Source organism: Gopherus evgoodei, chromosome 7 (genome assembly GCF_007399415.2).
Source record: "Gopherus evgoodei ecotype Sinaloan lineage chromosome 7, rGopEvg1_v1.p, whole genome shotgun sequence".
In the NCBI taxonomy this organism is placed as follows: Eukaryota; Metazoa; Chordata; order Testudines; family Testudinidae; genus Gopherus; species Gopherus evgoodei.
Genome location: NC_044328.1, coordinates 13,259,057 through 13,285,057, shown reverse-complemented (window position 1 = coordinate 13,285,057; position 26,001 = coordinate 13,259,057). Strand labels below are relative to the sequence as shown.

Genomic DNA, 26,001 nt, shown 5'->3' with positions numbered 1-26,001 from the left:
TGATGTATTTACTTACATGGGCCCTTCAGGCTCCAATCCAAGCAGACGCTTTCTGACCAGCAGAAGTTTGGGAGTGAAATCTGGTATGCGCTGGATCCTCACCATAAGATCTCCAACAACCTGCAAATCACACAGAGGCAAAGTAGTAGTATATGAAGTGAGAGCCAAATAAAGAAACAGCCAATGAGAGTTCTAATAATGATCAACTTATAAGGTTGTTAATTCATCTTTACAATTGCCCAACATGGGTGAGGGATATTCAGAATCTTTCTGCCACTGAATCCTCAGGCTCAGATTGATCTAGTTTGCCAGCCATCTACAGCATACCCTTATGTTATTTCAGAGTGCCATGGCAACCGGGCAGCTTGCCCCTGGGCTGGAGCTAAGCCAGTGTTGATTACAAGATGAGCCTCAGCTGAGAGGAATCAAATGCTTCCAATAAATAAGGCAGCAGGAAGCTGCAGGAGGTTGTATAGTTCAGATTTCCCAAGGCAGGAAGCTTGGTTAGTAACCTGAGAAAGCTCAGGAAAGAGGCGACTGAGTGGCCTGGGACTGGTGAGGAGGAGCAGCTACAAGGAACAAGTTTGGCTCCTTCAGAGCCCTAGCCAGATGAAGCCTGTGAGTGACAGCAAAGAGCTCAAAGGAAGAGCAGCGCTAGAAGCTGACTGCAGAGTGAAGCTGCAGGGAGAGAGGGTCTCCCAACGTGGTCCCTGAGGAAGGGACAGTCTTCCCGGAAGGGCTATGCCCTGTTTAAGGGTGGGTGGAGATTTCTTATGTGTTTGATTTTGGCAACTTTGTTAATTAAAAACCTAGACCCCCATGAAGGGCCCTGACTTTGTTTAGAGAGCCCTGAATAAGGGGAAAGAGGGGCAGGGCACTGCAGAGGCCATGAGGAAGCACTTGGGTGGCAGCCATCATACTACAGTCATCTTCACATAACACAATGCCCCTGATGGGTGGAGGAACTGAACTTGGGGATTTCTGAATCTAAAATCTTGTGCCTTTGGGTTGTACAGACTCGTAAACCAATTTGAAACCTAGTTGCTAGACAGTGTTGGTGCATAAGGACTAAAAACATTAGTAAGACTTAGAGATGTGTGGACAACTGATGAACGGAGACTTGAAGTCTCAATAACTGTAGGCGCAATTCACTGCTCTATGAAGAGGTGGAACTCTGTTGACTCCACAGTTATCTTAGTGGTTAATTTGGATCCCTAAAAAATATTGGTATAGGAAACTAGCCAATAGCTTATTGGCTTTAGGGACTGCAGAAGGGGTGATGGACACCATCTTGTGCAAAAACCCAGTTCGAGCAGCTTACGTTGGTGTTTGACCACACAACAGTGGCTTAAACCAAATCAAGTAAAAGAAGCCGTAGGCCATAAATGTCACATAAACAAGTCAAAAAGCCCTTGGCCCTCAGGGCTTCTATCTCCTCATCTACCTCCCTTGTGCTTCCTGGGGGTTCTAAATCTCTCAGCGGTAACATGGTGCTAGCTCCTCTGGCAAAGAGCTGTTGCTCCCTGCACATCTCAAGCTCTTCTGCCCCAGCTCCTTTTCATCCTCTTCCTCTTTCTTTATATGTGGGCTTGCAGTGATTAGCTACAGCCACTGGGGACCAGCTCTCTTCATAATTGACATTTCTCAGAGGATCCCTGGTGGAGCTGGTTTTGCTATCTGCAGACAGAAAGGGTTCTTAACATGTTCCTCCCTATATTTTGAGTGTGGCTTGCAGACCTCATCATACCTGGGAGAGATGAGATCAGAGGGAGATATGGGAGACTTGAGGGAAGTATAGCAATTTTATAGTGGACATGGATTGGCAGTTGGGTTACAGGTAGGACAGGATGAATTAATCAGGCTTGAAGGGGAGATGATGATATGCTGTAGCGTTCCATCCAAAAGCACAGCATGTTCAGGAGTGTAATTGACTTGTGCCTCAATAAAACCAGCTCTTTCACAATCCAGTTCTAGTGCAGACATATGCCTGTACTTATGGCATTACATGACACTGCCATGTCAATGATTCCAACAGGATCTATTCAGAATTAAAACAACTTTATTTCACAATTAAAGGTAAAACCTTGAAAGAAAACTTTTACATCCACATCTTTGAAACTTAGCAAACATGGCAAGTAAAAGAATTTCAGAGACCAATGGAAAGTAACTAGATTTACTGAAAAGTGTATTCTTCAGTGTTACTTGGTATGAAAATCCATATTCAGGGCTTTAGGAAAAAAAAAGTATTTTCCCTTCAACAGACCAGACAGTTGCCATAATAAAGCCAAAATTACCCTCCTTTGGCATTCATTACAAAGCTATTAAGTTTATCACCACTGTAGCTACATATAAATGTTAGATGGTCATTTACTCACCCTGACAATAACGGAAAACAGAGATCGACAGCCTGAAGCCAGATTTACATAGGGATCCAAAAGGTATTCGTGGATGTGTGGATGGGGAAACAGGGAGAGTTTGGACAACACTGATGTAACTTGTAAATTTACATCGTACGGCTGCGAACAGACAAGAGGACATTATTTGTTATTTTCATTATGACTCCCTCTTCATTCACCCCATGCATATGCAGCTACTTTCCTCTAAATCATAGGTATCAAGTCAGATCTAAATCCTCTCATCCCCACAATAGACTCACAACACACTTGAGGTGTATCAGCCCCGGACTTTCCCGCTCTTGCAAGCTGCATCATTATCTAATATATCAGATGCAGGAGATGAGGCTGGCTACAGAAGTGTAATGGACTGAAAGTAGCTACGCCCTAGCCGCAGTATACACATGCTCTTGAGATCTGATCACTAATAAATTGTCATAACAGAAGAAACTCATCAACAGATTACATGGTAATGGGAGCCATATAAAGACCTAAGATAGGTAGATAAATAAGTAAACTAAAATTTTCCTCACAATAATAAACAAATGATCAGTGTCAAAAAGATTTCTACATGAAAGAAACAATAGGGTAGGAATGTGACCAGTTCGCAATGGCTACTACTCAGGCTCTTCGCTATTGAACGGAAAGTCTATAATTGCCAACGTTTACATGTGTTTTCATTGTGTGACTTCATACTTGAAAATCCTTTTTTAATTGTTTTTATTTGCTATGGGGATCTTTATAGCTCTGCCAAGGCCTTCACTGATATCTACGTTTCGTATCTGGACAAAGCTCACAACACTTGCCAAGGTAGGACCATGCTGCAGTGGGAAAAAACCCCGGAATGAATGGCTGCGGAATGATCACTTACAGAAGTACTGTTGGCATTAACTGTGTAGCAGATCATCAAAGTGGTCGAGAAACTCACCAGAAAAATCACAGAATGGTACGGAGTGAGAGCGTTTACCAGCTGCCCCATAGTTAGTGAGAATTCTCAGGAAAGTCAGAAGACAACTAACAATAACCATGTGCTGAGGTAGCAATTACAGAGGCTAGTTATAGAAGCTGTTGCTGTCAAAACTAGAGGGAGTATTGTGATACCTGGGCCTGCAAATGTACCCTAATTGTGAGCTCAACTGTACAAAGTGAGTGAAAGTTAATAAAATGCCACAATAACCTATAACAACAAATATTGATGGGAAAAGGTACAAAAACAAGACAAATGAAATTAGACCAAACAAAAAGGCTTTCTGATATAACTCTATACCTGTATTAAGATAATAACTGGAAAACAAAAATAGTGAGAGATCAATGAACCAAAACTGTTGTGTCGGAAATTAGGCCTAATATATGGACAAAAGAATAAGGGGATGGGCTATTCTACTCTCATCACTCCCCTTCGCTGCTCTTCAAGAGAGAGACTTTGGGGATAAAAACTAGCTACTAGAACAAGCTTTACCATCACGGCTGCCATCCCCACCATCTCCTGGGAGCATGGATCTTCATCCTAATCCTGACCAAACCCAGTTAGAGAGGGAGCCAGATGACATCGCCACCGGCTCCAGCTCAATCCCGAATAGTACTTGGGGCATGAGACCTTGTGACGCCCCACCCTCCCCAGTGTCTTCTTTTCCTTCCCCACACTTCTCCTTTTGCCTTCTGTCTAATAAGACTCTGGCTCAGCCAACCAAAACTGCATATTTTGCAACAGTGTTGTAAGACTGTGACCAGAAACAGGCAGCTAAAAGCAATGCCCTACCTAAACAGATCTATCCTGATACACGTTTGCCAGGTCTCCCGGTGGCTGATAAGACCATGTGCTGGGCCTGTGTTTGTCCAGCGGTGAGACTGCAAGTGAGTCTCAACAGCAGAAACAGAAACTGCATTTTTTCCTCTTTGCTGTATCATTAATAAAAGGTTAAAAGGATGTTTAATGGAGTGTTTTCCATGGTACTAAGCAGGCAGAGGTCTCTGTATACCAAATCTTGTTGTACGCCGTTTAATATTGGACAGTTTCAGGTCAGATTAACACCTTTGACTCTCTGGACCCATTTGTTCCATCAAAATGAATATGACTGTATGAAAAACAGGAAGAAGGAACCTAGAGGTGCAAAGAGGAGTTCTGTTACAGTAAAATTAATGGTGGTGTATGGTTGTACAAAGCAGGACTGAATTAGGAGGCTTCTCTTAGCTCACTTTTAGGAGCCAACCTTGTGAAAGTTCTGAGCACCCTCAGCTTCCACTGAAGCCAAAGGCAGGTATTGGCAATTAGCACCTTGCAGAATTGATCCCTAATATTTTGGGTTAATTTACATCTTTAGTAACAGATTTAGATTCTGTTTCAGAGTGTGTGTGCACGTGCCTACACATTGTGACAAAGCTCTGATCTTGTATCCATGGGTCCCACGTTTCCTAGCGGATTTCGCTAGCCTCAGAGGCTCAGTGTGACCCTCCACTGACCCTCCATCTCTCTCTAGAGGCAAGGGTCACAGTCTACTGAGCCATTTTCATCATCAGCCAGCAAGGGAGGTAAGAAGCTATCCTTCCTTGTACAGTCTCTGTTGTCTCCCAGTCTCTGCGCTTAATCGGGGTGGGGGGAATGAAAGGGAGGAGCCCGGGCTCACCCTTTACTCTGGGCTCCAGCCCAGGGACCCTAACAGTATCAGCTATGGTAGCTGACTTTTAGAAACAGGACACATACAATTCCCTGGGCCACTTCCCTACAGCAGCCCCCACTTCCTCCGTATCTACTTCACCCTTGTCTCAGAGCCTCCTTCCCTGTGCCTGATATGGTTTGCATTCTCAGTCTCTCCAACAGCACGGCCTCCTCCTACATCTCATGACCCTCCAGCCCCCACCACCACCACACACACCTGACTAACTTGGAGGCTTCTAACTAGTTTCCGCCAGCCTCTCTAGAATAAGATTAAAGTGCTGTTGATTTTTCCTCAATGACTGCTAACTACACTGACACATATATTAGAAAGACAGAGACAGGAAAATGTGAAATACAAAACCATGTTTAAGGATTGTACTTATTTATCGTCTTTCACTTTTATGTACTAGGAAGAACACCCACAGGTAGCCAGGCCATCTAGTGACAGCACCAAGTATGCAAGTTGGAGTAGAAGATTTGGATGTGGGGCAAGGAAACCTCCAAGATCAGTCCCTCGTGCAGGAAGTATTTTGTGCTGCTTTCTAGTAACCTTTTTACCCCAAACAAACCCTAACCAAACGCAAAAGGCAGCATATCAAGTACTGAAGGAAGCTCCTGCCTTCCTTGATAAGAAAGATTTTCAGGGAAAAGGATGTAATCAATGGGTAGCTTTAAGAGGATTCCCTCAACCCACAAAGCGAATCCATTTCCATGAAACCTGTATCTTCATCACAGCTTTTATTTGTTCCTGGTGCTTATTCCTCAGCTAGTGATTATCTCCACACAGGAATCCCATTGGGAGAGAGGTGATATTCTAACTCAGCACAAAAATCTCAAAACAGTTGGATGATCTTTCTAAAATGATTGGTAGTGGAATACTTAATGCTGACATTTTAAATGTCATCATTATACTTCAGAGATAATACCCCACTGAAGTGTGAGGGACCAGTTAACACCTCTCTTCTATGTTTTTATCACATGCCATTCAAAGGGGAATTCAAGTACCTTATAGATTAGTTGAAATAAATGTATAAACTTCTTTGTTCTCTCTCCAACCCTAGCAAATGGGAATTATATTTGTCCTTCAGCTCCATCTGTACGATGGGGATACTGGTCGATACTTGCCTTCCTTTGCAAACAGCTTTAGGAGATGCTGTGTAAGAGCTAGGTATTAGGATTATAATCTGGAGGTGGTGTTCTTGTGGGACAGGCAAGTCCAAGTGTGATTTACATGTCATTCTGAAGGCACAAATGTTCCTGCTCTATGTTTACCCTGATTTCTTGAAGAAGCAAATTCCACAGTGCGAGCCCAGCTACTGTCAAAGCTCACAAGTTTCCAGTGCCTGCATTTCCCTCTTGAGGTTGACAGTTCCACTGCTGCAGAGGAATAGAGCTGCTGTGGGAAGTCCTTCGTCATCTGAGCCAATGAATCCCATGGGGGGCTCTGAAGAGAAGAGGACTGAAACCCTGAATATAACCCAGTATTCAATGAGGAGACAGTGAAGCGCAGGAGTGATGTGCTCTCAGCAGGCTGGGCTGCTCAGACAGAGACAGACTGCTGAGTTTTGAACTAGCTGGACCTCTAAGGGCTGTAGTTTCTTCTCACAGGGCTATTGTTTCTGTCTCCTTGTCAGCAGACTCAGAAAGACAGGTGTATCAAGTAAGAGCCAAAATTATTTTTTTCACCACCACAAGAGCTACAAATGTAACATTTTAAATTAAATTTTAAGTGTGTCAGGAACAAATGGGCCTAGTGGAGAACTGCTTCTATGATATACCCGCCAGAAGCCGTTCAATCCAACCCATTTCTACAGCAAACAAAGCTTTCTAACTGGAGGAAGGGAAGAAAACACAGGCCCAGATAAGCTTTTAAGAAACAAAGAGCCAAGCTTCTTGCAAGCATACTGTATATTACTAACAAGGGCTGCAGAGTGGTCCAGTGGACAGACCCATTAGACAGGGACTGAGGAGATCTGGATTCTATTCTACTACCGCTCTGCCACTGGCCTGATTGGGGTACTTGGGCAAGTCACTTCACCTCTCTGTCCCTCAACTGCCTCATCCGTTAATGAAGATAATGACACTTGTGACATATTGCAATGCCATGCAGTATCTTTGGGGACCACTGTATTACATTTATAGATGGTTTATATATGATTGTGTTCTACTCCTTGGGAAAGAGTTACCACAGCTCTTCCAGGAACTAAAACCAGTAAGAGGTAATTATTCTTGGGACTGCTGACAACTCCAAAAAAGCAGCACCCCTTGGGGTAGTTTGCATATACTGGTTCAGACTGGGTTTTCCAAGGTGTGTCTACATTGCATCTGGGAGTGAACACCCACGCAAATCTGTGCAAGCAGGGTTTGAGCTAGTGCACTAAAAACAGCAATGTGGACATGGCAGTCTGAGTTGGAGCTCGGACTCTCAAGTCTAGGGGATCAGGTGGGCTTGAGAGCCTGAGCTGCTACCCAAGGTGCCATGTCCACATTGCTATTTTTAGTGTGCAAGCTCAAGCCTTGCTAGTGCGAGTGTGTCTACCTGGGCTGGGAGGCTCAGTCCCAGCTGCAGCTTGGAAATACCCTAAGAGACTAGGAAACAACAAAAGGGCTTTTGATAGAAAATGATGATCTTGAACTGACTTGTGGTCTTTCTTTTGATTCAACAAACTCACGGGACCTTGGGGGATCCTAGCGCTTGCTGAAGGGTTGAAGAGACTGACACTTTTCAGAGCCCACTGCTGGAATGGGGGGTGACTGCTGGTAAGCTTTTAGTAAGCATGCAGGGACTTTTATTGCTTTTTTCTTAAAAATAAATACACTCTGCTGAGCTGTGTGGTACACTGTTCATTGCTGTTGGAGAGAAAGCAATGCACAGGTGCTGGCCATTAGGCAGAACCACTTGCTGGGGATATCCAAGTATAAGGCAGGGACTGTGCAGCCTGAAAAACCAGGGTGACACGGGAATGGGACCATGGTCCCTGCCCAGAGACAGGTGATGGCTGGAGTTCTGAGACCTGCCAGGGAGCTACTGGAATGGACCATGGAGGGGGTATTCAGGTGCAGTTACCCCTGAAACTGCAACAATATTTACCTCCTTTGTAAAGCAGTTTGATATTGACTCATGAAGAGTGTTAAATAAAAGCTATGGATTAATAAATTAATTATGATAACAAAGCCTAAAGGAAGACTAACACAATCTGTAAGCAGAACTGAATGGTTTGCTAAACTTGTCATTTGATGTGGACTTTTAAATAACCATACACCATATCAAATCTGTCACTTTCATCTGACTTGATAGAACCAACATTTTATTTTTCTGGGTTACATTAGCACTTCACTATGAATTATCCCCAGGGCAAGTTTCAATTTGGCTTTAAGTGTGGGCTTTTTGGTAGGAAATAGCTTTAGCAATTCACTCTTGCTGGTCGACTGAGGCAGTTTGTTTTAATTCTTTTGGAGTCAAGTATTGTTTTCAATACCACAGACCGTGACATCTTGCCTGACTAACTCAGAAATCGTGCCATGCTGACAGGTACTATATCAAACTGACATTTTGCTTCAATAACAGATGCTATTTTTGTTTTAATAGTAGGTATCTGTTCCTCTGATATCCCTTAGGGATATATTCTGGTCCCTTTATTCGCTACAATTTATGTCTCATCACTGAGATAAGATTTTCATATGTATAAGATTAGCTTTTCCAAAAAGCAGATGACACTCAGATCTGTTATTTAAAACCAGTATTGCTTTAGTTGCAGAACACATATTTACTGGAAGAAAGACCCTGAGAGCACACACAATGTTCTTTAACTTAATACAGATAAAAGAGGTCAGACAGATACAAAATCCACATGCTAGAGGAACATTTCCTTGTTTCCTTCAAAATACAAAATTTCTCATAGCCCCCAAATTGCAGTGAACTAGGTCAAAGGACTGGAATATTAAAGTTCAATAGCTCACAGTATATATGTACACATAGGTTTACTTGCTTTGAGATTCATTCCAATCCTATTTAACATGGAAAACATTCAGTATTAAGTAATGCATTAAGCATCGAACCTGATCTATAAAAAAAACAAAACAAGGAAAACCAATGTTAAGGCTGAAAACATGTCCTCGGCATACTGTGCCCGGATAGAGCAGACAGAACTGAAAATGACACAACGCTTAGATAGAGTGGTGCAGCGATGAAAAATAACGCTGAAACACTTTCAGTTTCCTGAGTTTTACAAATTATCACATCGCATTTTTCTCAAAGCACTCTCCCATGGCAGATCTGCTGTGCACGGTTGCCCTTCTGCCATGATCCCTCATCTGTCTACTTCTGTCCCTGATCAAAAGTGGTACACCCTCACAGGAGATCTGGTACCAGCAGCATCTAGTTTTACGCTTAGAGCTAGCTGCAGAGGGAAACTGAATAGTCTCACACGCTTAGAAGACTATTATCTGTGATATTACTTCACCCACCTTGCATCTCTAATATCATATGCTTCGCCTGTAAAGTTTCAATGCATCTACAGCAACACTACCTGTAAAGCATCCCACATAGCACTACCAAGGGAATAATTTAGGTTTCAGGCCTTGTCTTAACTAGGAAAAAAAGGTGTGTTCCTAACTTGAGGCAGCTAACTGGAGTTAACTAACTCGTGATAAAATCCTAGTGAAGACAAGACTGTTCATAGTTTTTACATGAATTGACCCACTAACTTGTGTACAAACTATAAACAGTCTTGTCTTCACTAGGATTTTACCTCAAATTAGTTATTGTCAGCGATATGCTACTGCATATCAAGTTATCAGCACAACTTGTTTTTTTTAAGTGAAGATGCAGCCACAAAGAAGAGAGAAAAAGGCAGAAAGGAGAGGAGATGAATACAAAGGAGGGAGGGGGGAAGAGCGATTGGTAGTGGAGGAAGGGTGTTAAGATAGAAAAAGTGAAATAGAGTTAATCAGAAAGGATCTCTCTTCTATCCAGAATTATATTCTGTAAATTCCACTATATTAATCTGGACCTCATGTATTAGACTCGTTTTTTCAGCAAGAAGTGCCAGTCAGATACACAGCCAATTTGTTTACCCCCTGATAACTACATTTTTAACATTGGTACATAGTGAAATGGTGGAGAGACCTATTTTTAAAGTGATCCGTTGGGGGCTTAGAAAAAGTACCCTCTAGAAATTTCCTTGCACCATTGGTATGAGGAGAATATTTATTCCAACCCTGAAAAAACCTGTGGGAAACACTGCGGATGATATAGTAATACAGTTTGGCTTTTAATTTGCTGCACAGTGCTTTGAGAACAATATTATACAGTAAAGTTTATTAAAATATAGGAGATCTAACTGTAAAATACTCTATGTACTGAAGAATTTACAGGGCTACCTGTATAGCCATGTATAAATGCTGGAAAAATCAAAATAGAACAAATGAGATTGATACTCACAAAGACCAGGTACTGTATATACTCGATCATAAGCCAGTTCATTTATAAGCTGACCCCTCCCCAAGATGGATAAGTAAAAATGGAAAATTTCATAAGCCGAACCTATAATTCAGGGGTCAGCAAACTCTGGCTCCTGGACCATCAGGATAAGCCCCTGGCGGGCCAAGATGGTTTGTTTACCTCAAGCGTTTGTGGGCACGGAGGTAAATCTTAGGAAACAAAGTGTCCCAGTGCGAGCTGCTTACCCTGACAGGCTGGGACAGCAACTGGTGGCGAACAAATTTTTTTTTTTCTGGGGGTGGGGAGGGAGGAAGCTGGGAGTCAGGGGAGTAACCACTGTGACCACCTCTCACATGACCCCACCCCTAGCCCAGGACCCCCACACTCTCCCCATCCCATCCTTTCCCACCTTATCTGGGGAGGGCCACGGAGGATATCTTTGGCCTGCCTGGAGCTGCTCTGGCAGGCTGGGCAGCATGGCCGCAGCCTGCTCTGGTGGGCCAGACCGGGTGACGCAGCCGTAGCATGTTCCAGCGGGCTGGGCCGGGCGGCACGGCCGCGGCGTGCTCCGGCGGGCCAGGCAGCACAGCCACAACCTGCTCTGGGGAGCAGGGCCAAGCGGCACCGCCACAGCCTGCCAGCCCTGAGCTGCAGCTGCTTCGGATGCTGGGGGGAAGAGCAGCGTGGCCAGAAGCGGAGAGACTTTGGCCCAGCCTCTTCCCTTCTGGCTCTGCTGGCTGTGCTGCCTCTCCTTGCTTCCTCTGTTGGGGAGAGGGTCTGTGTCCCACCTCTCCCTCTCTATACCCGTTCATAAGATGACCCCCTTCTCTGGTGCTTCCCTTTTTTACTAAAAAAATTTGGCTTATGAACAAGTATATATGGTAGTTATAAAACAAAAAGGAATATTATAGGTAGTTTAAAAGTTCTTCTCCTATCCTTTACTCCTTCCTAACACCCCACCTCCTCCTGGAAGGACAAACATGCAAGAAGGACTTGTGCTTTTGTTAATTTGGCAACAGGAAATCCTATGCATCATGTTGCCCTCCTTATACTTTAGTGACATTTCTACTCTACGAATCATCTGTAGCTTTAAATGACATTCAGTGTAGGGCATCATTCATGAAACCATTTAGAACACAAAACAGGCAGTTAACACAAATAATTATGGTGTTCAGTGTAAGTGAGAATGTCGTAATTTACGCTTACTATTGATAAAGTGCCAATCACTTCAGTATTTAGTAATCTAGAGAGCCCTGAAGCAAGGATAAGATAGATAATGCTCTCTCAGCATGTTGACAAGACTGCCAATATTAGTAAAAACCAACAACTTTACAGCTACTAGTTAGTGCAGTCAAACTACAGAAAATTTGGTGGGAATGTTGCACAAAAATGGAGATCAGTCATTTATCAGAGATGAAAGCATCAGAAACAAATCATGCGTTTTGTTACCTGATCGAGAATCCTGCCCATTCTGTCAAACAGAATTTTCAAGAAATGTCCTTCAAAAAACGATGCTTCTAAATTGCACTTTTCCAACGATTTGGGAGACCCTGGCCATTCCCATCGTAAACAGATTGCACAATAATCCCGAAACTAGGAAGAAAGAGTCAGCAACACATACTCAAACAATTGAAGAGAGAAAAAAGCAAGAAGCTACGAACCTCTGTGAAAACTATTTCCTTTTAATAACCTACATTACTTGAGAGTGTGAATGGCAGCTATCTGAGAACTCCTATTCTCAGAATATTCCCATTTTGAAAACATCCATGACAAAAATTATCAGCCTTCATTCAGGGACTTTATTTTCCTCTTCATGTGTGCAACATTATGAGGGACTTACACAGGCACACAGAGGGGAGAATTGAGACCTAAACTAACCACTTGCTTTACACAAATTGGCCAGTCACAGTAACTTACATACACTGGGTGTGATTCACCTAACCTAAACCATCAGTAACTCCACTGAAGTCAATAGAGTTAAACTGGTGCCAGGGAGGGAAGAATCAGACCTAGGAATTCTTCAGTGTACACTGCACAGGTACTTGTGCATCTTCCACTGGGCTTCCAATCACAGATTCAAGGAAGCAGAGCAGCTGTTTGTGTGTAACTGCACCAATGTGGAGGGTTATGTTTTTGTGGGTGGAATAATTTGAGACCATGCATATCATTGAGCATATGAGGCAGAAACCAATCCTACTTCCAAATGGCTTCCAGAATCTTCCTTTCCCGAAGGCAAGAAAGAAATAAGAGAAGACAGTATGCCTTTCCTGCATCCAAAATTAGAACATTCTGAGAATTTTAGGCAACTGTTCCTGCTATTTTTTTCCTTCACATTTTCCTCTCTTTTCAGGAACTGCTGTGGCTAAAACCATAAAGGAAGCACAGAAAGCAAAGCTTTCTATTTGAATGTGAGCATATCAAAATTCAGAGAGTAGAAAATCCTTAGAATACCACTACATGTATTTTTGTTCCAGTTACTCTACCCCCACCTCCTATTTATCCTGTATGCCCAATTTTGTTCCATTACAGGAGAGTCACAGGACTTCATGAGGAAGGCTGCAAATGAATGCTGATTGTCCTCTAACCAAGGAGACTTTAGATCATGTTTTTAGAAATAAAATCTATGTTTGTTATTTCAAAATATGCAACGTTAAAGCTTTCCCTTTCCACTAATATTCTCAACATCAAACCTGCATGCCTTAGGTTGCACATTACTCTCACTGAACCATTATTTCAAAGCATTAGGTTGTTTTAACTCTTCTGCAGCATTTTAACATCCACTAAGTTCTATCAAATATCTTTCCAGGCAGTCCTCTACTGGAGAAGAATGCAGATAAATGCAATGGCAATTTATGAACGAATCTGTAGCGCAGGTTTGTTACAGGAATATTAATGCATTTAAAGTCATCTATAATTCCCATTAAAGCTATGTAATGGGGATTCAGAACTCAAATAAAAAACCTCTGAAGGTAAACTCCTGATTAGTCCAAGGCAACTGAATTTTCACCTTTCCCATTACTAGCTTAACTTCAGATATTTTTTAGTAGAACTGTACATGTCCCCAAATCATTTGTAAATTCTCACAAGCAATTCAAAACCCAGGGCACTGGCTAATGCAGGAGGGGAAAAGATGAAACTAGAAAGAAAAAGACTATAGAAGTGTGACATACTTGTCTGTGGGCATCTCTGAGATATGTATCATAACCTGTGCCCTCTACATGGTATGATGATTTGGCTTCTTCAGGTACTAGACAGAGGAAGCTAAAAAGGAACAAAAATACATTAATAAATAAATCTAGTCCTACAATGACAGGACAATATTTCTTCATTCTCAGTACACTAGTGGTAGATACAATAATGACCCATCTCTTCAAGTTGACAGAGGGGGTTACCCATAACATTGTGTGAGGAAGAAGGGCTATGCAACGTCCTGAAGCATGTCTATCAATTTAACTACTGTCTGTGCTAATGAACTGGGTGCATAAGCGTTTGCATATCTAGCACTGAATGTGAAGAAGCCAAAAGAGGGGTAGTGACTTCTGAAAGCAGGGAGATAAAAGTGAAGGGGAGAATCATAACCAATTCCAAGCATTTGCTAAAGATCAGACTACATCCGTCTCAAAGCAGAGTTAGATGGAAAGTCTATTGGCAAATGAATCAAATAAAGGAAGGGATTTCATATGAAAAAGTTATTACTAATATTTTTAGTTAATAAATCATTGGTTTGTTAGTTTGCTGTGATGAAAGAAGAGTTAAGAATTGACGTGGTTATCTGTAATAATATGTTCCTGTTGCTGACATTTATTGTTATATAAAAACTACTACTTTGGCGGTCACAGAATTATCATGAATGTAGCACAAACAGGAAATGGTGGCTCTCACTACCCAGTTTCTGGACAGTCAGAGAAAATGTGGCTTACAAAACTTGTATCCAATGTTCAGCTTTCCCTACATGCATGGAACTACCACTGCCACCAGTGGGAGTTCTGTATACTGGAGTCTGAAATCTGCCATGTGGATCTTATTATGTATGGAAAAAAAGGTCATTCTTCCATCAAAGCACTGCAAATACCTGAAAATTTTCCATTCTACTGATGGAAATATAAATGGGCAGTTTAGCGGATTGTTTTTTGTCTGTGCTCCAAACCATGTCCACCATAAACTGGATGCAACAGTATATGGGGGAAAAAAAGCAAGAATTCAATTCCATATCCACTGGCCTCAGTCTGTTTCTTGCCTCTTACACGACTGATTATTTTTGGGTATGTAGGTAGGTCAGCACCAAAATACCAGTGCTGCCTCACTAACATGTATTAACTGATCAAATACCATCTAACTCCAATTTTCATGTTAATGACTGAAAAAATTACAACAGCTAAATAGCTTAGATCAGAGAGTCTGTCTTCTTGGACACACTGCAGTCCAGTGTGCACAGCCAAATGTTACAGGGAACAGAGGTGTGACATGGTCCCCAGTGAGCAATGGGTTAACTATAGTTCAGCTTCTCCCTCCCCTTCCCTCAGGGAAGGACTACGGTCAAACCTGGTCAGAGAGGCTGCTTGAGAGATGATTTAGTTGGTGTTGGTCTTGCTTTGAGCAGGGGATTGGACTAGATGACCAATCCTAATATTCTATGATGCCGAACAGAATGAATATCAATGAGAAGGGATAGCTTTACATTCAGATTCATAGATTCCAAGGCCAGAAGGGACCATTATGATAATCTAGTTTGGCCTCCTAGATAACACAGGCCATAGAACTTCCCCAAAGTAATTTCTGTTGAACTACTGCGTATCTTTTTAAAAATGCAATTTTCATTTAAAAATTGGCAGTCACAGAGAATCCACCACTAACCTTGGTAAATTATTGCAATGGTTAATAATCCTTATTGTTATACATTTACATCTTATTTCCAGTCTGAATATGTTTAGCTTCAACTTCCAGCCATCGGATCATGTTATTCTTTTGTTTACTAGACTGAAGAGCCAATTATTAAATGTTTGTTTCCCATATAGGTACTTAAGATGAATCAAGTCACCCCTTAACCTTTTCTTTGTTAAGCGACTTAGAGATCCTTGAATCTATCCCTATAAGGCATGTTTTCTAATCCTTTAATCATTCTGGCAGCTCTTCTCTGAACCCTCTCCAGAGACCAAAGACATAGGATGGACCTCAGGCTGGAAAGATTTTCTGTTCTCTTTTGGTTTATGTTGAACTATTTTATTTTCTTTCTATAAACACTAGCAGTTATGGAATAGCCTACTGAATGAAACCGTTTATTTCTGGTGCATCATTCCTCCAAGTTACACAGACCATCAGCACTATGCTAACAACATCCCTGATATAAATTACACACAAAACAGCTTTTTTAAAATTATTTTTTCAACTCACCTATTTACAATTTTATGAACTTCAGACTTCCCATCGTTTTTTGGATGTTCTGGGCTGATGGGAGGAGAAACACTTAGCCACTCTTGATTCGATAATGTGTTATCCGGAGAAAGATCAGCAAATAACGGATCTTCTTCCAGGTCTCTGTAAGTTCACATTAGAAAAAGACACAAGATAATTCACAGAATGTTATGGAAGGCACGAAGCCTTCTGAATCAAAGGCACATTCTCTATTTTTTTCTCTGACCAGCCAGCACACATTCTAGACTATCACAGTTTACATACCACTTCACTGAATTATTATTATGCAATATCAACATTGATGACTAACTTAAAAAAAAAAGAGAGAGAGAGGCATAGTCTAGTGCTCTGAGTTGGAGCCAGGAACTTCTGGTTCTGGCTCTGACATTGAATACCTCGGCATATCAAATCACTTAGGCCCAGATCCTCAAAAGGTATTTAATTCTAATTTCCATTGATTTCAATGAAAGTTAGGAGCCTAAATACCTTTGAGGATCTGGGTCTTAATCTCTTTGACCCAATTCCCTGCCCCCTCATTCACCTGTAAAAAGAGGATAATGCTTATATACCAGGCACAAAAGGGTGTTTGTAAGGATTACATATGAAACACTATGAAGCTTAAAGATACTGTGGCCCTGATTCAGCAAGATACTTAAGCATATGACTAACCTTAATTATGCTAGCAACCCCACTGAAGTCACTGGAATTGTTTATGTGCTTAAAGTTAAGCCTATGCAAATAGCTAAATGTAAGAAAGACAGTTTTGCTAATTTACAATCATCTATCACTATTCTAATCACATACATAAGCTACTCATGGAGTAAACTGTGCAACAACTAATCTACATTGACTATGGTTAAATCTTTACAATGCTGTTAACACAAATGATGAAAACTAAACGTTATCTGGGTTCAATTTTATTTCAAGTAGATAAAGAAAGAAAAACTGGTCTTAAAGCTTTTTTTTTTAATTTATTTTTAAATAAAAAGTGAAAGGTGTACTCAGTCATCGTGAAGTCTCTCACCTATACAATAGAACCACTTACACTGCTCCTGCTATCTGTCCATTCTCCACCACATCTTTATCTTCCTGACAGGGTGGTTTATATTCTGTGTAGTTTCTTTCTTCTAAATTTCTTAGAACCAAGTTGTAAAGAATGTGCTCATTAGGTTTTTGTAAAAGATGCTCAAACATTCTTAAAGTCATTATGCTGATCTGCAACATAAAAAAACAATAAAGGATTAAAATAAATGTAAGCATTGTTTCCTTAAACCACTGTTCTTAGCTTACTAAGAGTAGCTGTGTTAATGCATGATGGGAGATTGTTTTTATTAGTCTTTCATATTACAGCCAAACCAAATATCCCAACCAAGACTGGAACATCATCATACTGGGTGATCTATTAATGTAGATGAAGAGACTACACAAAAGTATCAGAAAGAATATACACACATTTATCCATGACAACCTTTATCTTTTATAAAGCATCAGATAGACACAGCCCTGTAAAAGAGGAGAACCGTGCCAAACTAACAGTAACCCTGCCCAAAGAACTTAACAATCTAAGGCTTTAATTCTACAACCAGACCAACATGGGCAGGCCCCTGCACCTGTGTAGACCCAAACATAGGATCAAAGCCTAAAAACACTACTGGATACAATACAGAATTGACAGACAGTACCATGGAGATTTTATGGCTGGAATTATAGGCTGAAAATTTCAAACCAGCATGTCTGAAGTTAGACACCTAAATAAAAGTGGCCTGATTTTCAGCAATACTGTGCACCTGTACCTCCCACTGACTTCAGTAGGATCTGAGTGGTGTTCAGTATATCTGATATTCAGTTCATTCATTTAGAAGCCTAAATACAAATTTAAGCACCTAACTTTTGGTGCCCTGGTTTGTAAGCATCGGCTGCTGCATTTAAGTAGGCAGGTGAAATATAACATATAAAGACATATAAAGGCAAAGATTCTTAGCTCAAGCAGGTTTGGGAGGACTTTCTGAAGCAAAGGGCAGGGGCTTGGTCTATTTAAATTGAGAGGCTGCTCTAAGCATAAGGGATGGCAAAAACCAGAAAGCACAAAGCCAGGACTTTAACAAACACAAGCATTTGTGATGTGTGGCACCATTCTGAAAAGGCTGACTCATCAAGCCGTTTCAAGAGGGAGCCTCGCTGCAGTCAAGTGATTTCAAAATGGCTCTGCATGGAACAGCTTAAGGATCAGGGCATAAAAGGAACGATGGCACGTTCTTAGTCAGCACATCTGCACTGTGTATAGTCTCTGTCCTATCTGCTGACTTTAGTGACAAGAATACATTTTTACTCCTTTTTATCTGACCGCATTCCAGAACCAGCACAACTTAGGGAGAGAGGGGATGATGCATCATCAGTAGAACTATAAACTCAACGCCACATGCAGGGCAGAATCTATCCTCAGTAACCCGTATACAAGCAACCCCAAATGGACATACACAGGTACAAATGATGGCAGAATATGGCACAGAGAATCTGATGTGCCTGTCAGAGATAACACCGAGTTTCACCTCCCAAGGGAAGTTCTGTAGGGCTGGCAGTTAGAACCCTCTCACCTGCCATCTTTTTTCCTGTAAAACTCAGCTATAAGTGACTGACACATAATAAACATGGGACCTCACAATGCCATTTTTGCAGTCACTTTTCACAGCAGAACAGCATTTTAGACACACTGACATGATGATTTCTCACCTCATCAGAAATATGATCACAGTGTTCGATTAACCTGTGTCGCAATGGATGTCTGTTGATGTCTGTCAGGGTTTCTGGCTCTCTGTGTCCTCCAAGTATAAAGTCAACCATTTCTTGCAGCAACACATCTGAAGTGACTTGACGGACAATACGATGCAACAGTGCAGTTGATGTAAGGATCCCAATTTCTGAACTGAACAAGAAGTTTAATGTTAGAAAACTACTGGATTCCAACTGAAAATATCAACTTGACTTGTTTCTATCCCACTGTTACACATGCAAAGAGACCACTCACGTTTGCATCAGCTGAGGTTCCATGACACCAACAAAAAATCGTTCCCGTACAGATCTCGCCATAGCAACAGCAGTAGTCTAAAATACAGGCCACAAAATGTTATCCTTACAAACTCAAGAGATGTGGAACAATATATTTGCCAAACTGGTTTTGGATTACTCATATTTATGCCAGCAAACATTTCAAACCTTTTGTGCTTCTTTAATGAGTTGATCACAGTAGTCAAACCAGGAGAGAAATGAAATCAAGGCTCTTTTCCCTGGAAAAGCAGATGCATCTTCTTTGTGGCTATATGAATCCAAACTGGAGGACACAAGAGAAAATACATATATTTAGTTTAGATACCTTTAAAGAACACTGGGCCCAATGCTACTCCCACTGAATTCAATGGCAACATTCTGCATCTGCTTTAATGGGAGCAGGAGTGCATTAAGATCAGTTTTTCTTTATCTAGTTGAAATAAAATTTAGTGCTATCATTATTAGTCTATGGCATGCTAAAGTATACTTGGTATGGCCAGCAGAAGAATTCTACATGGATGGACCTAGAATGTTTTAACAGGTTTTTAAAACAGAAGGGTCACCTAATCTCACCTCTCACGTAACAGAGGCCATAGAAATTGACCTAGTCATTCCTGAGGTAGAGGGATTATTCTTACCTACTACCATAAGTGAACACTACCAAGTCCACTCCATAGTTTGGGGCTGAACTAAAGCATATCTTTTTGAAAAACAGTCAATCTCAATCTGAAGTCTCCAAGTGACCACCACATCTCTCGGTATGCTGTTCTAACAGTGGACTACCTTATTAAAAATTGCATCTTATTTTCAATTACTTCTATTTCCAGCCATTGGATCTTATATCACCTTTGGCTGCTAAAGAACTTTTTCAAATCAGATATATCATCCCTGTGTAGAAACTTAAAGACCATGATCAAATACTGGGACGAACGGCGGGGCAGGGTGCAGGGAAGTGAATTCCAAAGTAAAAAGTATTTTTAGAGTCTGACAGACAAGTAGTTAGGACAACAGGCTTACTATCTTTTGCCTACAACATTTTGCCCCATGTTGATGAGTTATACAATAATTGCATTTGCCCTCTTGACTGTTACTATCAAAAAGTTACAACAGTCCTTCACCAAACAGATACTTCCTGCTTCTCCTGGATCCGTGTGCTCACTGTACGCACCAAAAAGTTTGTATACTAATTTCCTATGTCCTTGACATTTAAACAGGAAAATAATCTAAGGCCTGATTCTGCAGTTATACCACAGACAGATTTCTAATCTAATTCAATGAGAGATCTGCTCTCAGTTGACTGACCGTGCACGGACTAGCAGCTGAATCTGCCCATAACTCAATAATCAGTGCAATGTATGTCTCAAGTCTTAAGAGTACTACTATATTGTATCTGGATTCTGTTAATGAAACTGCTTGCATGGTGCCTTATCTGTACTAGAGGTCTTAGCTAATGGCAGAAATTTAGTTTCAGTATGTGGTACAAAGTCATCTAAAATATTAAAAACAGAAACAATATTCTTACCCCCAGTTAACTGCCTCGACCGATTCAATATCTAATGGATCCACGGACAGAGGCAGGGCGTTGTAGAGTGTGGTGAGCCTGTCCGTCAGCAATTCACATAAGCAAGTGCTCTGAGTCAAGCACTTGGCTGCTGCTGGCTCTGGCAAACTTACTAAGAGCATGAGGCCTTCACATGCCTTTACAGCTACTCGACCATCCTGTCAAATAGACATGGAAGAGTTAAATAAATCAGGAATGATGTTCATTTGAAATCAAGCAACAGAAACCAAAGGATCTTCAAACGGAATAAAAAATGGACTGAACGGATTTCTTGATGTTCCGTGTTAAGAAATTAGAACAGTTATTTCTACTAAATTTGTTTTAGAATCTTTCTTTTGAAGAGGGTTATTGACATGGTAAGCATAACACACAAGTTTATATAACCAGCGTTAAGGCGTATACACTGGCTTGGGCCTAATCTAATGTAAAACATCACTTTACAACTATGGGGTATGTCAAGTTTTCTGTTCTCGACACCATTACAGTAAACATGGCCTTACTTATCCAGTTCCCCTTGAAGTTAATTCTAAATGATCCCTTTGAATTCAGTGGGACTTGAATCAGACCCATAGTGGTTGTTTTTGACAAGAAATTAAGTTCACAGATGGAATCAGATCTATTGAAGCTTTTTTACAAAAAAGTGTGTTTGGTTTATTACTTTGGTTTAATTGATGCTATTTAAACTAGCCCTTTCGTTCATTCTACATATTCCTTTGTGATATAATTAACCCACTCAACTTGCTTTGGAAGCATACAACATCCTTAAACTATTTGATCTCAATGAATATCAGATTGCAGTCAATTCACTTTGTAGAATTCTTTTGTTGTTTTCACCTGGAAATTTGCCAAAGAAATGGTCTACCAAAAAAGCTATCTGATTTCTTAAGAATTAAACGATTATATATATATATATATATACACACACACACACGCACGTACCTATTGTAAAAGATTCCCTTCCAGCAACATCCAAAACACTTTACTCATTTTACCACATTGAGTAGAATTGAAAATGACTCACTGGGCTTTTTGTGAGATTTAGCAAAGAATTCACTAAATTATAGTCTTGGTTTAGACGAATAGCTGAGGCCTCAGGTGATGAAGTGACATTAAGTTCATCCAGACTCGTGGACAGATCATCTTCCTTCTCTATGTGCTCCGCTCCAGCAGCATTAGATATTTCTTCAGGTTGAATGGACTGTCCTGTGTCTGTCATCAACGAATCTTGGCCTTTTAGCATGTCTTCTGTAATTACACTTGCTGATCCTTTGGAAGCCAATACTTTTAACTTGTTCTGAAAAGCATTACATTAGGACAGGAGATTATACTGAACAAAATGCTGTTTGACCTAAAGCGGAAATTTACTAACATAAAGGTTTATGTAACACACACCAAGTACAGTAGAACCTAAGAGTTACGAACACCTCAGGAACGAAGGCAGATTTTGGTAAGCTCGGAGAGCTGATAGGTAAGGTCCCATGGGAATTAAGACTGAAGGGAAAAACAACTGAGGAAAGTTGGCAGTTTTTCAAAGGGACACTATTAAGGGCCCAAAAGCAAGTTATTCTGATGGTTAGGAAAGATAGAAAATGTGGCAAAAGACCACCTTGGCTTACCCTTGAGATCTTGCGTGACCTACAAAATAAAAAGGCGACATATAAAAAATGGAAACTAGGTCAGATCACGAAGGATGAATATAGGCAAATAACACAGGAATGCAGAGACAAGATTAGAAAAGCAAAGGCACAAAATGAACTCAAACTAGCTATGGGAATAAAGGGAAACAAGAAGACTTTTTATCAATACATTAGAAGCAAGAGGAAGACTAAGGACAGGGTAGGCCCACTGCTCAATGAGGAGGGGGAAACAGTAACGGGAGACTTGGAAATGGCAGAGATGCTTAATGACTTCTTTGTTTCAGTCTTCACTGAGAAGTCTGAAGGAATGTCTAGTATAGTGAATGCTTACGGGAAGAGGGTAGGTTTAGAAGAGAAAATAAGAAAAGAGCAAGTAAAAAATCACTTAGAGAAGTTAGATGCCTGCAAGTCACCAGGGCCTGATGAAATGCATCCTAGAATACTCAAGGAGTTAATAGAAGAGGTATCTGAGCCTCTAGCTATTATCTTTGGGAAATCATGGGAGACGGGGGAGATTCCAGAAGACTGGAAGGGGGCAAATATAGTGCCCATCTATAAAAAGGGAAATAAAAACAACCCAGGAAACTACAGACCAGTTAGTTTAACTTCTGTGCCAGGGAAGATAATGGAGCAGGTAATCAAAGAAATCATCTGCAAACACTTGGAAGGTGGTAAGGTGATAGGGAATAGCCAGCATGGATTTGTAAAGAACAAATCGTGTCAAACTAATCTGATAGCGTTCTTTGATAGGATAACGAGCCTTGTGGATAAGGGAGAAGCGGTGGATGTGATATACCTAGACTTTAGTAAGGCATTTGATACGGTCTCGCATGATATTCTTATAGATAAACTAGGAAAGTACAATTTAGATGGGGCTACTATAAGGTGGGTGCATAACTGGCTGGATAACCGGACTCAGAGAGTAGTTGTTAATGGCTCCCAATCCTGCTGGAAAGGTATAACAAGTGGGGTTCCGCAGGGGTCTGTTTTGGGACCGGTTCTGTTCAATATCTTCATCAACTATTTAGATGTTGGCATAGAAAGTACGCTTATTAAGTTTGCGGACGATACCAAACTGGGAGGGATTGCAACTGCTTTGGAAGACAGGGTCAAAATTCAAAATGATCTGGACAAATTGGAGAAATGGTCTGAGGTAAACAGGATGAAGTTCAATAAAGATAAATGCAAAGTGCTCCACCTAGGAAGGAACAATCAGTTTCACACATACAGAATGGGAAGAGACTGTCTAGGAAGGAGTATGGCAGAAAGAGATCTAGGGGTCATAGTAGACCACAAGCTTAATATGAGTCAACAGTGTGATACTGTTGCAAAAAAAGCAAACATGATTCTGGGATGCATTAACAGGTGTGTTGTAAACAAGACACGAGAAGTCATTCTTCCGCTTTACTCTGGGCTGGTTAGGCCTCAACTGGAGTATTGTGTCCAGTTCTGGGCACCGCATTTCAAGAAAGATGTGGAGAAATTGGAGAGGGTCCAGAGAAGAGCAACAAGAATGATTAAAGGTCTTGAGAACATGACCTATGAAGGAAGGCTGAAGGAATTGGGTTTGTTTAGTTTGGAAAAGAGAAGACTGAGAGGGGACATGATAGCAGTTTTCAGGTATCTAAAAGGGTGTCATCAGGAGGAGGGAGAAAACTTGTTCACCTTAGCCTCTAATGATAGAACAAGAAGCAATGGGCTTAAACTGCAGCAAGGGAGATTTAGGTTGGACATTAGGAAAAAGTTCCTAACTGTCAGGGTAGTTAAACACTGGAATAGATTGCCTAGGGAAGTTGTGGAATCTCCATCTCTGGAGATATTTAAGAGTAGGTTAGATAAATGTCTATTAGGGATGGTCTAGACAGTATTTGGTCCTGCCATGAGGGCAGGAGACTGGACTTGATGACCTCTCGAGGTCCCTTCCAGTCCTAGAGTCTATGAGTCTAAAATTCTGAAACGTTCATAACTCTGAACAAAACTTTACGATTGTTCTTTCAAAAGTTTACAGCTTTGAAACTTTATTATTCAGAAGAAAATGCTGCTTTGAACCATCTTAATCTAAATGAAACAAGCACAGGAACAGTTTCCTTACCTTGTCAAATCTTTTTTTTTTTTACTCCTTTCCTTTTATTGTTTTAGTCCTTTATATTTAACATAGTGCTGTACTGTATTTGGGTTTTTTTCTTTTTGTGTCTGCTGCTGCCTGATTGCATACTTCCAGTTCCAAACGAGTTGTGTGGTTGAACAGTCAGTTTGTAGCTCTGAGGTTCGTAACTCTGAGGTTCTACTGTGGCTCTTTACAAGGCTGGATGTATTAGTTGTGTACTATATTATAGGTTCAGAAGCATCTTAATATTTAAATTTAACACATTTTGTACTTTATCAAAATTTTCTCAAACTCTATACTAATCCTTTTTAAGGCTGCTTCTGTGCTAGTCTTTCCAAGACAAATGAAAAGAGAAGGCCTTGTTCTTTATATCAAACAACTGAAATTGATACTATTTGATTTGTCCAATCTCCAATATGAATTTCATATTTACTTTATGAAGGCACCTTTTGACACTAGCACATGGCTTTTCAGGTCAAGACCTCAGTCCATTTTATCTCTGTGACTATGGAAATACCATTTCTGAATCCAATCATAAAATGAAATTGATTCTTCACTTCTAGAGATTTTGCCTTCAGAGTGAAAAAAAAGCCTCTCTAAGACTTGTGAGCTACTCTCAAGTGATATAATTTTTTCTGTTAGATTTTTTTTAATACTCTAGTACATTTCATAGAGGGGAAGGAGTGGGGACCAAGTTATCACTGGACACCTAGTACTCATGCAAAACTTTATTGAGAGCTGCAATACGTAGAATCATCATAGAATCACAGAATATCAGGGTTGGAAGGGACCTCAGGAGACTATCTTGTCCAACGCCCTGCTCAGAGCAGGAACAATTCCCAATTAAATTATCCCAGCCAGGGCTTTGTCAAGCCTGACCTTAAAAACCTCAAAGGAAGGAGATTCCACCACCTCCCTAGGTAACCCATTCCAGTGCTTCACCACCCTCCTAGTGAAAAAGCTTTTCCTAATATCCAACCTAAACTTCCCTCACTGCAACTTGAGACCATTACTCCTTGTTCTATCATCTGGTACCACTGAGAACAGTCTAGATCCATCCTCTTTGGAACCCCCTTTCAGGTAGTTGAAAGCAGCTATCAAATCCCCCCTCATTCTTCTCTTCCGCAGACTAAATAATTCCAGTTCCCTCAGCCTCTCCTCAGAAGTCATGTGCTCCAGCCCCCTAATCATTTTCGTTGCTCTCTGCTGGACTCTTTCCAATTTTTCCACATCCATCTTCCAGTGTGGGGCCCAAAACTGGACACGGGGGAGGGATAGCTCAGTGGTTTGAGCACTGGCCTGCTAAACCCAGGGTTGTGAGTTCAATCCTTGAGGGTGCCACTTAGGGATCTGGGGCAAAAATTGGTCCTGCTAGTGAAGGCAGGGGGCTGGACTCAATGACCTTTCAAGGTTCCTTCCAGTTCTAGGAGATTGGTATATCTCCTATTATTATAGATGAGGTCTCACCAATGTTGAATAAAGGGGAATGATCGCGTCCCTCAATCTGCTGGCAATGCTCCTACTGGTACAGCCCAAAATGCCATTAGCCTTCTTGGCAACAAGGGCACACAGTTGACTCATATCCAGCTTCTTGTCCACTGTAACCCCTAAGTCCTTTTCTGCACTCGGTCCCTAGTCTGTAGCAGTGCATGGGATTCTTCCGTCCTAAGTGCAGGACTCTGCACTTGTCCTTGTTGAACCTTATCAGATTTCTTTTGGCTCAATCCTCTAATTTGTCTAGGTCCCT

The 26,001-nt window shown here is 41.1% G+C and overlaps 1 protein-coding gene across 1 annotated transcript in view; it reads right to left on the bottom strand.

The window, feature by feature from the left end:
* The window catches only part of FAM160B1 (family with sequence similarity 160 member B1), a 48,352-nt gene that overhangs the window by 4,522 nt on the left and 17,829 nt on the right, over positions 1-26,001 (bottom strand). Inside the window, exons 6-16 of the mRNA XM_030569224.1 lie at positions 21,532-21,804; positions 20,472-20,668; positions 19,118-19,232; positions 18,930-19,006; positions 18,635-18,827; positions 16,950-17,119; positions 15,884-16,027; positions 13,663-13,753; positions 11,942-12,085; positions 2,376-2,516; positions 17-120 (exon numbers count right to left, since the gene is read on the bottom strand). Of these exons, the coding sequence (XP_030425084.1) occupies positions 17-120; positions 2,376-2,516; positions 11,942-12,085; positions 13,663-13,753; positions 15,884-16,027; positions 16,950-17,119; positions 18,635-18,827; positions 18,930-19,006; positions 19,118-19,232; positions 20,472-20,668; positions 21,532-21,804 (1,649 nt within the window). The remainder of the gene's footprint in view (positions 1-16; positions 121-2,375; positions 2,517-11,941; positions 12,086-13,662; positions 13,754-15,883; positions 16,028-16,949; positions 17,120-18,634; positions 18,828-18,929; positions 19,007-19,117; positions 19,233-20,471; positions 20,669-21,531; positions 21,805-26,001) is intronic.